General features: G+C 39.7%; 1 protein-coding gene across 3 annotated transcripts in view; it reads right to left on the reverse strand.

Annotated features, from left to right (window-relative positions):
• Nucleotides 1-12,368, reverse strand: part of SKAP2 (src kinase associated phosphoprotein 2) — a 226,835-nt gene that overhangs the window by 15,016 nt on the left and 199,451 nt on the right. For all 3 annotated transcript variants that reach the window (XM_019508620.1, XM_019508622.1, XM_019508621.1), the window contains one exon: nucleotides 6,200-6,274. In XM_019508620.1, the coding sequence (XP_019364165.1) occupies nucleotides 6,200-6,274 (75 nt within the window). The remainder of the gene's footprint in view (nucleotides 1-6,199; nucleotides 6,275-12,368) is intronic.

Raw genomic sequence — 12,368 nt, forward strand, 5'->3', positions numbered from 1 at the left:
GGGGGGGGGGGTTGGGGGCAGGGCTGCAGCTGGGTGGGAGCATGGCATGTGAGGCTGGGGGCTGGCAGCAGTGTCAAGCCTGTGCCCAAGAGGTGGAGGCAGTGCGTAGTTCGGCTGTGCAAGGTTTGGGTGTGTGGGAGGGTAGGGGATATCGGGAACAACCCCCCCAAATTCCCCCATGGCTTGCAGCCCCAGCAGGGTACTCATGAGCTTGTGCTCAGTACTGGTGCCTGGCTTTGGCCAGCCCTGCACATCACTGTGAGGAGCGCAGCCCCCACCAGGCCATCTGTATCACTGCCGCTACTCCCACTTGCATGGCACTGGAAGCAAGCCCCAGGCACTGAAGCCAACTGGGGCGGGGTAGGCAGCCGGCTCCAGCCCGGGACATCCCTCCCCTGCCAGCAATAGAAATGCCCAGCAGGGGCTGTGCTCCTCCCCGCAATGTGCAGCACTGGCCAGAGCCAGGCACCAGCACCCCCACCTGCTGCTGTGCTATGGGGGGGGGAAGTGTGTGTGTGGGGGGGTCCCTACACCCCTCCTCCCCTGCCCTCCCTCACACCCCATAAATGCCCTGCCCCATGTTGGCTGCAAAAGAGTAGCATGTTCCAGTGCCACATACCCACACCCCACAAATGCCATACAACCCCCCAACATACTCTATGCCCCCACACACAGCTACACCCCCCACGCACCCATACCCATATCCACACGTTTCCAACCCCACCCCCACCACATACACACTCCCTACACAATGTAACAGACTAAGAATTTGAGTTATTATGCAATCTCCTCTATATCCAGCACACAAACGCATATCATGACAAAAATATGTTCTGTAATAAAATTAAAATATGTGATAGTAGGTGTTTGACTTTTAGTGTATGATATGGTTTTTTCTGGTTGCAAGATGGCAACTCCCCCCCCTCCCAAAAGGAGTATTTCTGGGTGGGGGGAGGGGGCAGCAGGGGGAGGGACTTCTGGTGGCAAAGGTCAGGAGTTAGGTGTGGGATGTCTGGTCCCAATATGGCGATCAGGAGGTGAGGCAACTGTCAAGGGGTGGGGCTACCCATGCAGCCCTTGACAGCTCACCAAACCTCCTTAAACAGCCCTTCACTTGAAATAACTGCTCGCCCCTGAACTAAAACACATGCAGAATAGTAAGTATGGCCATGTCTTCAGAAGCAATGTGCGTCTAGAACTGAAGACTTTGCAAAATGGTAGGAACTGCATGAGGAAAAAAACCCCAAAACACTGCACGCTGTAAAATAAAACCCTCACACTGCTTTCTAAAATACGAAGCATTATTGCTTAGCATCTATTTTACTAATTTCAGCTGCCTGGCTTGATTTCAAAGTCATGAAAATAACCCTTACCTCTCTTGCTTAGGACTGAAGAAGTGAATATAAAAGAGCAGGAGGTGACCTGGCTGAAAATGCATTTGACACTTTAGAAAGAAAATGACACTGATCCCCAACTCCCACTATTTTAAATACATGAAAACAGATCACTGATTTGACAATAATAAGTTGCATGTCAAATGGAGCTTAAATTCAAAATATACTGATTAGCTGATATCGTGGTACTGCCAATAGCGTTATAAACAAATATTTAATTCCTTGCAAATTCTATACAGCCTGTGTTTACAACTGCTGATAAAAAGAGCAAATTATTTTATATAAAGAGGCCTTATTCTCTAGCTCTTACTCATCTACACCAGGCATGTATGTTCCAGTGCTCTACTGTGTGAATCCCAAGAATCATGGTACACCATTAATTCCAAAAATTAACCATCCTATCTTTACATACCAGGAAAATCCCCAATAGTTTTCAAAGCTGCCTTGTGAAGGATTTCTCCAGTTATCATTCTGCAACCATACTTTTGGTGTGTATGTAAAGCTGATAGGAGACATGGATATTTCTGTTCTATGAAGTGATGAGAATGCTTAATCTCTTTCTCATCAGATCCAAACAGTGCAGCTTTGCTACTTTCCTGATGCCAGACAGGTAGGTCCCTAATGAAGATGTGACTAACTCATGCCAGACAGGTAGAGATGGTGAAGGTGGAACCTAATAGAAGAGATTCTAAAAGGTATGTGCATCTCTGGTAACCAAGTATGGCTGCTCTTTTTTCAAGAATGCTCATAATAATGGTGGTTTGGGGTCTCAAACTTTTCAAGGTAGCACCAGTACTCATAGTGACTTTGCCTCCTTTCCTCCTGCATTTGCAACTGGGCAGTTTTGCATCTTTTGGGTATTTACCTCACTGCCTCTCTCAGGTTGATGCTGGATGATTAGAACCATCTGTGCTTTGATCTGTCCCTGCAGACCACTGTGAGAACGCACTTAGTGCAAAACCTACTATTATCAGCTCTCTCAGTGATGCTAAATGCCCAACATACTGGCCTGCTACAGTGACATCTCTAATGTTTCCAAACATGAATTACAATGCCCTACATCAGCGTGGGGCTGGGGTGGCGCAGGCGCTAAGGTGCATAGTTGACAAGCAGAGGTCATAAGCTTGACGCCATAAGTGCTCACAGCATGGCCCTTTCAGATTCTAACAATTCTGTTAAATACCTTATCACATCGACATGAAAAAGGAAAGGAAGTGTGGGTCCTGAACACCCTGCAGAAGACCTTTCTTGAGAGTAAAATGTGTGGTGCTGATCTGTGCTAAGATTTAAGAAATTTTACAGCAGGGCAATAGACAAGTCCTACTGTCTGGGACCCAAGCTTGTTAACCTTTAGAATATATTTTAAAACCTTGCAGATATTTTTCTAACTGAAAGTTCAGATAGGAGTTAGATTCTCATTCCTTTATGAATGGTATTTTTGGCAATTAACTGCTAGCTGCAGTTTATTACTCATTTTTTCTAGTGTGTGTTGTTAAAAAAAAAGCATCATGAGAGATGAATGAGGAAAAAAGGAAATAGCAGCTCTTAATAGTCAATACTTAGTTTACTATCTATTATTAGGTTCAAACTTCAGATCTGGTTTAAAATGTAATGTTAGAAAATATGGAAATATACATGAAATGATTAGAATAAATTTAATCCTGTCCTCCACCAACCTCCTAACTCCACATTAAAATGATGACATTTGCAAACTCTTGCAGAGAAAGTTAAATGTTTAAATTAGCAGCAGTCTGCAGCTGTTATGTCCTAAATCTGCTAGTGCCATAGGAATCGAGGAACTGTCAAGTAGTTTTTCTTGTTTATATTGCCTTTGCTTTGCACATGTATGAATCTGATATATAACAGTGATCTTCAGACAGCTTAAGCTATAGTCAATACTACCTGGTTTTTGGTGTTGCTATGAAGAAGTTCATGGCACTAAATACAACAACTGCATATAAGACATTGCCTGGATGTATATGACATGAACATTTGTACAATTGTGCCAAACTATTACATGAAATGCAATCTATTCAGGCCAGAAATGCTGGAAGTCTGCCATTTTGCAAGACAACTATTTAAGGCCTTTCAAAATAGCAGGTGTACCCTAGTCAACCCTAGTGACATCAAGATAGGTGAAGTTCAAACTAAATGGAGTGTACAATTTAAACATGAGGGAGATATGGTCGTGCAGATAGATTCTGTTTTCAGACTCTCTGCTGTGATGAAGATGTGTATGGTTTAAGGATATAGCTATCTCAGTTTTCATTTGTTCTGATGTTCTTGCAAAATATGCAGGAATGCACACAACTTCCTCCCTCTTTGGCCTTTTCTGACCCTTGCTAACCACATCAGGAAGAGAGAATGCAGACCTTATGAGATAAGGAGGAGGCATGTAAAGGAATTCTAGTGGACTGACTTGGGGAGCAGATCTTGGTCACTGAACAAACCCAGTGTGCTCCTTATATCTTCCCCTCCTTTCATCCCACGACAACAAAAATCTCAATCCATCTGACCAACAAATAATTCAAAATTAGTCGAAACCTTTACCAAGACTCAGATTAAAGTGAATTTAGAGTTTACAAATACACTCCTGTGAAGCTAAGATTTGAAAAAAAACATCAGGAAACCATTCAAAATAAGACCTTTATTTAACCCTCACATATCCAAAATGCCTTGAGTTTTCTCAATTTAAAAGAAAATGTCTGGCCTGGCAGAAGATTCATTATGTGAAACTGCAGTCAAAATTACTGAATTCTGACACGGATAAGTAGCGTGGATGTCAACACTGGGCTATAAAGAAATGCTAGCATCTCCCATAATATACAAGCATGCATGCACACATGCAACACAAGTGCATGTGCGACCCACTGCCCCCAAACACACAAGCGCGCGCACACACACACACACACAAATGCACAAGATGGTAAATTTTTTTTTTTTTTTTTTACTTGTGCTCAAGACTCATTCAGATCTAAGTATAGTATCTGGTGTGTGTATTATTTGTTGGACAAACTAATACAAAAAACTTGCAACCCGATTCAAGACTGTTTGAAGTGCATCTGATGAGAAGCCTGGCAACGTAGAAATACCCTTGTCAACTCACTTTCCTATACAGCAAACAAACTTCTAATGCTAAGGAAGGTCAGAGGTCATTGTTATGCTAATGTTTTACACCTATTACCCAAACTTAACTTCATATCTGGGAAGAATTATTATGGTGCTTTATTTCAAGGATATCATATAATCCACAGTAAAATTTATAGAGTTCTTCTTGAAGTTGGGATTGTGCTTAGGAATGAAAGTGCTAATTCTTTGGTTATTTTAATGACATCCTTTAAAGTTTCTTTGAGCTGAAATATTAGTAAGAGCAGAAATACTTCTGTTGTCCAAGTTGTAGTTGGATCGACCCTAACACAGCATTTTGATGGGATAGTCCTATACTTATAGGAACATCTAAATGAATACTAGTGCTAAGTTTTCATTGAGTAATGTTGTTTCATGAGTGTTTTTAGTGGAACATAATGCTCACAACATCTGATGATCCAATCCTCATTTCCTTTTCAAAAAAGGCAAACCAAAATCCTTTATAGCAACCTGTTCCTGCTTTCCTGTATGGGTCAGGAAATCAGGCCTCTTGTTTCCTCTCCACATGCTGCAGTAGGAAGACCACTGCAAAGCTATTTCCCGAACACACTCCTGTTGTGCACCCTTCCCTTGACAGCACTGGAAGAATGATGTACAGTACATACATAACAGAGGAAGGTGGTACAGATTGCGTGTCACTGCAGAATGCAGTTACAACATGGCAAATCTGGCTTTGGGTCACAGTTTTGCTGTGAAGAGGTGTACAGTCAAGGTAAAAAGCAAGTCTTCTCTACTTTGTGTCAAATAACTGATGGTTTATCCAGAAGACCACACCCTCGAGGCAAGTATACATCTTGTATTACCTTAGCTGGAAATGTCTTGCCATCAAGAAAAGTATCCCAACCAAATGACTTTACATAGTATATGAGGTTATTTTTTCCAGCCCCAATAATAATTAGCACAAGGGCAGTTTGCCAAGCTCAGGCAAAGACAATATCCTTCACAGTCTTCCTGAGCATTTGTGTCCTTTTCCAATTTTTATGTTGCTGTCACTGGACTCTGGCATTTCTTACCCAATTCATTTGCTTTCTGTGGTAATCATATGCAATGAAGATATGCATGGCCAACATTTAAACAGGCTGCAGATCAATTAGCGGTCTTAAGTTTATCTGATTTTTATCAAAGAAGACAGAGCTCTGGGTCGATTGTCAGAGCCTGTGTCAAGTTGACCTTTTCAGAAACGTCTACATTGCCAGTCCCCTGGGCAACTTGTTGTCCCCTGTTAGTCTCTGAATGGCAGAAGTCTGTTCTGCTCAAGCACAAAGTATACACAGATGTCTATATTACATTCTTATAGGTTTGACAGCAACTGCATGTTGTATCTATAAACTGTCCTTTAGCAGTGACACTTCCTCAATGATGATAAGCTAATTTATGCAACTAAATCTCCTTTGTGCAGAAATGAAAGCTAATTGAGTCATTACAAAGTAATTCAGGAAGGAATACCTTGTATAAATTGGCTTACTTTATAAATCCTTCTCAAGTGGTTTTCATGCATCCTAAGTGGTGCTAAGCAGTTTTGCTGCCATAAAATATCCTGATGAAACAGACAATTTTTGGAGCTATGAAAACATTATTTACTAAAGCAAAAGGAAAAAAGACAGGAAAATAAAAGGTAAAGAAACATATACAACATAAAGAAGAAACATTTCAATTACCTGAAACACTAGTAACATTCTCTTGGCTCAGCTTCCTTGGTGCTTCAGTCTTCGCAGGAGCTCTCTCTTCTTCCTCTGCAAAACACACAATTGCAAATGAAATGCTAGAGGGACATTTTAACTAATAGGAATTACAGCCTGTGTCAGTTTATAAAATGCACTATGCATTTTTTAACTGGAAAGCATGTTTGCCATACAGCCATATTATTCTGCATTCGTATAAAAGTCTGAGTATTTTTAAAATACATTTTAAAAGCTCAATTACAAACACCTGTTGTATTTATATGGCCCTTTTTATTCTACTGTGCAAATGGTATTATGGGACTTTAAGTTTGCTTTCTCTCAATGACTTCTAAAACAATTAGAACTGGAGTTTCCTTCTCCAATGCAAATCCTTTTTCTAGGATAAGGGAAAGGAAACTTAGCAACGCAAACTTCCCCATTCATTCTTAATACAAAAAGTGTATGGATGTTGCTACCCCTGCCGGGTAATGGTAAGCATGTTCTATCCCTCCATATTATGCACAGGAGGGCAAGGGACCTCCTTGTCTTAGCTGTCATCCAGCAGGTCTTGCCTGCATGTATGATGGAATCTCTACTATAAGAACCATCCATTTAGTATCTCTACAGTGGCTGACATGGGAGTTCACACAAAACTAGCCTCAGGGAAGAAGGGTGGTTCCAGACATGTTAATACAGATTTGGACTTTATCAACTCTATATTCTCTCTCCATGAGGTTAAGAGAGAAGAGAATTTGGAGCCTAGGAGTGCGTACATATATACTAACTTTCTGACAGTTAACACACACGTGAAGCAGAGTTAACTTAAATGCAGCACAAGATAATACACTTCTAAAGTGTATGATATTGAGTGGTATTAGTTAAGTCAACTCTAAGGGGCTCTAAGTGGCTACTGCAGGGGAGGGCTCACAAGATGGCTGTCACCATGTCAAGGAGCTGTATGTGCGTACTCTCTGACATGGCTTAAGTTGACTTAGTTTAGTCACTTTATTTTAAGTTGACTTAGACATGTGTACACACTCCACCTGACATCCCCCCTCCACGGTGCTCTTGCCAACGTAGAGCTGGACCCCTCTGGAACCTCCATAGCTGAGGTATAGAATGGGAGCGGGAATAGGAGTATGGCACAGATATGGAACTTCCCCCACCCCTACTTTTATATACAACCCACTCTGTATAGGAACAAGAAAACAACTACCATCTAGGTATTTTAGTTAATAATTCTGTTGAAGAATCAAAAGGGAGAGACTGTGTATTTTTGTAAGGAAAAAATAAGGCATATAGAGACTTATCTTGGCCATTATATAACAGCAGAACACAGCTGTTCCTTCATCAGTTAAGTAAAAGATGATACACTGGCAAACTCATTTTTCAAAGTAGAAGTACACTTCCAATACATAGAAATTATTTCACTACTACTATTTGCTATATTTTGTACTAATAATATATGTTGGCTTTTGAAGTCCATATGCATTTCAGCTACTAATTCTGATACTATGTTGTTAATACAGAGTAGATGCAAAAATCAAGGCTTTAAAAACATCTTTCATAAACAGGTTATTAAAGGGTTTTATATCATAGTCTGTTAAGCAGAGAAGGGCAATTTTTTGGTGTGAACATGTGATCATGTCTGCTGGGGTTGTTTTAGGGGGTGACAGTATAGTTGGAATTCTACACAAATTACATTATGCCCTAATATTTCCATCCTGCAAACTTTCCAACAAATGTTTAAGCACAAAAGTACACCCTGTTGAATTCAGATGGACCACTTCTATAACTTAAATCACATGCATAACTTTCCAGGATTGGGGCTGTACAGTTGAGAAGTACAACACAATTTTGAGAGACAAGGTTGTGATGTACTGTGCACAGAACTTTGTGCTGCTAGGCACTCAGTGCCATGATTCTTCCTGATCCAATACTACTGGCAAAGCTAGACATTAGGTTGAGACATACAAATAGTTCTTTGACCCAAAATAAGAAAAAAATAGAAAGGAGTCGATCTAATGCTACAATACTAAAACTAAAAGGCAAAAGGAGACATTTAAAACTGATACTGCAGTTGGTACCATATTTGGTACACAATTCATTATGTTTATATGACTAGTTATTTTTAAATACATTTTAAAAGTATAGCAAAAACAGCATAAAATATCCCTATATTCTCTCAAAGGCACCAGGAGGCACTCTCACCCTGTGGTTTAGATGCCATTCTTATGCCACTTACAAGCATTATCCCACCAACGGTCATCTTTTTTACCTGTGGCACATTACATTTTAATCACTCAGTTCCAGTTGAGAGAGAATAAATGGATTTTTCAAAGTTTTGACATTTGAGACTATAGAATTATTGTTGTTAATAATGTATATACAATATAGTACTATCTATACCAACTGTTCCTTGAAGGTATTTTGCCCTCCACCCTTAATTTAAAAAGAAGGTAAGGCAGTGAAGGCTTTAGAAGATCCTTCTAAATAACTATAAATACAGCTTATTGTGGATCCATAAATAAGTTCATAAACAAGTGCTTTCCACTTCCAGAAAAAGAAATGTGCAATCACATTGTTCAGAAAGCATTATTGTTTTAAGTGCAAGAGGAGAAAAAAGTCTGAACTTGTTTGTTGTGAACCCCAGAGGTTCTCCATGTCAGTGAAATAATAAGGATTTAGATCTAACAAAATAGTTTCATTAGAGATAAAGAAAGACTTGCTGCCCCTACCTACAGTTTCTTCACTTAGTGACAGTTAACAGTACAAAAGTCACACTGCATTGTCAAGATAATGCGTCACAGGGAGTCATAGAAAGCTCCAAAATAATTATGGTATAATCTTTACTCTCTCCTCCCCTTTTCACCTTTGTGGGAAAAGAGGTATTTCTCCATTTTTCCCCTAAATCAACAGGAACTCTGATCAAACCAGTGAACTTTAAATGAACTGCGTATGTGACCCAATGAAATGCATCTGGTCCTAGAAAAATAGATTATACACTATACTCCAGTGATCTTCAGACACTCTGATAGCATGTCTCTCCATACTAGGAAGGTAAAGATTTGTTATTAGTATTATTCTTATGGTGACAGAACAGTGAAGGAGTACATGTATTAAAGTGTGCTCCCCTCTCTTCCCCAGTGGTTCTTATACTGCAGGTTAAACAGGAAAATTACTACCAGCTGATTGCCAGAGGCATTTCCCATATACGCATGATTCTACTTGCACCTGTGATTTAAAATAAGTAGAATGAATACAAGAGTATCTGGTTTCTAGACACACCAATTAATTTTTCTTCCACTTTGTTCTTCTGAAAGGAAAATTCAGACTATGTAAATATTAAAATGCACTAAAGTTTGGCTTGTTTAATTCATTCCTGTAACAGACTTGGTACTCTTCAAGATAAACATGCATTAAGTCAGCAATTGCCCTCCCACAAAATCTTATATTTATCCACATACATACATAAGTTATTAAATTAATATTATTATTAGCTGGTATTTTATTGCATTGTTTTATTTGAGATAGTCACTGTCATTACACAAAATTAATTAATACCCTGGATAATCACAGTTTGTGGGTTAATATATTCTATTCAATGCTTTAATAACAGTAAACAAAAACAGCTCAGCTATGCAGCAAAATCCATCAAACCACACAGATGGTTATAAGCTTTTCATTATGTGGTTTCCATAGCAATCATATTGCAAATCTGGAAGCTTCTTGCAAATAAGCAGCTTGTATTTACATGCCTCTCAGCTGCAGCATGGAACTCTAACAACATACAAAGTTTTGATTCCAATCACATATTGTTAGAAGAATCATTGGGAGATGTTTTGATCAGTCAAAAAAAAAAAAATGGAGGGAACTAATTGGAAAAAAAAATTCAGGCAGTGTATACCTGTGATACATGCAAATGTACCTAAATTTAAAATTTAACTGTGGCAAAAAAATTACAAGTATACAGCTTGTCTTTTAAAAAAAGACGCCCCCCTTACAAAAAAATTGTATTAGCAAATTAATACAAATCAGTGTCTCAGTGCACACAAGATGGAAGTCACATGCATACACAGGAAGAACCCAAAGGAAACTGAAACATTATGGTTACAAACATCGCTGATTTGCTCAAATATAATTAAAAGGTATAAGCACCTATTAACAGCTGACTGGTGAGAAATTCAGTTTCACCAGGATATATCTTTTTCTTAAGATAACTCCATGTGACTGCAAATGGGAACTCTCAAAAAAATGAGTAAATGCTTACTGTGGGGAAAAGTCAAGGCCCTTTCTCTTCCAGATTTATAAATTCAATTTTACAAATTGATCTTGCTCTGGAACAGATGGATTATTACCCTAATAAGGAACATAAATCTGTCCAGCTATGCAGTTTTACAAAATAGCAAGATCTAGCTTTTACAAAAGTTCCTGTAGCAGGGTAGAGTTAAAGGACCAAAAACAAGGAGCAATTAAGGGGAAAAATGTTTATATCCATATTTATCCCCCTTAAATTTAGGCCCATGTATCACCCAGCCTACCAACACTAGCAGTGAGGACTCAAGCACAAAGAGCACTGGGGGGACAAAGAAGAAAGCAGTAACAACTCTCCCATACTTTGCACAAGTTGTTATCCCTACATTCTCTGAAGTGAATACTCTTTAGTTGAGTAGTGAATCAGTAGGAAGTTTGCAGTATTCCTGCTATATGTCTTCAAACACCGTAGGCTCTTACCTGCATCCTAGTTCAAATCCCTGTCATCATACAAAACCTTTATGCTCATGCTTGTATGTCCTTCAAATCCAAACTTACTTGCCCAACTAGTGGCATTACAAATAGCCTGGGCTTGCTTTACAGCAGGTTCTGACATGTCCATTTTTTTAGTAAGGATACAGCTTGAGGATGCAGGCATATGATGCCATTGCCACGAAGTTATTTATCCAGGAATTTACTCCGGAGTAGAACCAGCACATGACCAACTGTCCCAAACTGGCTGCTCACAGTAGGCGCTACTATAATCCAGATCCTATAATGTTTGCTGGTGAAGCTGGCTTTCACCGGCAAACCTCTACCCTGGGATAACACCAACTACAGCAATGATTCTCAACCAGTGTGCCTCCAGATCCTTTGAAGGGTGCTACAAGGTTTGAGGAGGTAAGCAAGATAACGTAGAGATAATCAGATAAGTGCAGGCTCAGACTTGTGCTGCTTGGCTGATCCCCCACCCCAACTTCCCTGCCCCTCTACAAGGAGGTAAGCATGGTAATATATAAATTAGTTTTTGAAACTGGATACCATTCAATTCACAAAAATTATGAAGAGGTATCTTCTGTCCAAAGAGGAGTGCATTGAGTCCAGTGAGGGGTGTCTTACATCCAAAAAAGGCTGAGAACTACAGCACTAGAGCAGCAGACAACTGGTCACAAGCATACAGTTACTACTCACTTTCTTATGAGTAATTTTACTTGAGCAGTGTGATTTAAACTGGTATAAGCTTCAACAACATATGTGAGTTGACTCGGTTATAAATGTCATATGTCTGCACCCAAAACCTGGGTAGCAGAATTTAGATTTTGAAAGTTCCCCAATGTCCCTAGGCCTATATTTTATAGCCTTTCCATCTTCTCATTTTCTATTCGCCTGCATGCAGAGAGCTACTTTATATACATCCGCTTGGCATTGAACCCTACTTTATATACATTGGCTTGGCATTGAACCCTTCACTGCCTGCAACCTGTTCTCTCTGTAACCTTAGGTCACTTCAGCAAAACACCCCTAGAAAAAATACCCTCATCATGCTGCTAACTAGACTGATGCGGGGGGTGGGGGGAGAGAATAGTTAACTTCTGCTTTGACTACAGCAGGGGTATTGACTTTGGGAGGTGTAAATGGAAACATCTCCAAGATGCTGATGGACTGGGGATAAAGCAGATGGCCTCAGTGCAATGAATGTATTAAAACTTAAGAACTGACTACCACAAGCCAAAGCCCAGGAGCCATAAGTTCAACAGCTCCTCATTTACTTCTTGCCTGAGGCTTCAGCAAGACTTGTGATTGACAATATTCAAAGTACAGCTTTGACATGGTAGATTATTTCATGAACAGAAAATTAATTTTACAAAGGCAGAGAGAAGAGAAGAGAAGAGAAGAGAAGAGAAGAGAAGAG

Source organism: Gavialis gangeticus, unplaced genomic scaffold (assembly GCF_001723915.1).
Source record: "Gavialis gangeticus isolate Ggan-Ray unplaced genomic scaffold, GavGan_comp1, whole genome shotgun sequence".
Classification (NCBI taxonomy): domain Eukaryota; kingdom Metazoa; phylum Chordata; order Crocodylia; family Gavialidae; genus Gavialis; species Gavialis gangeticus.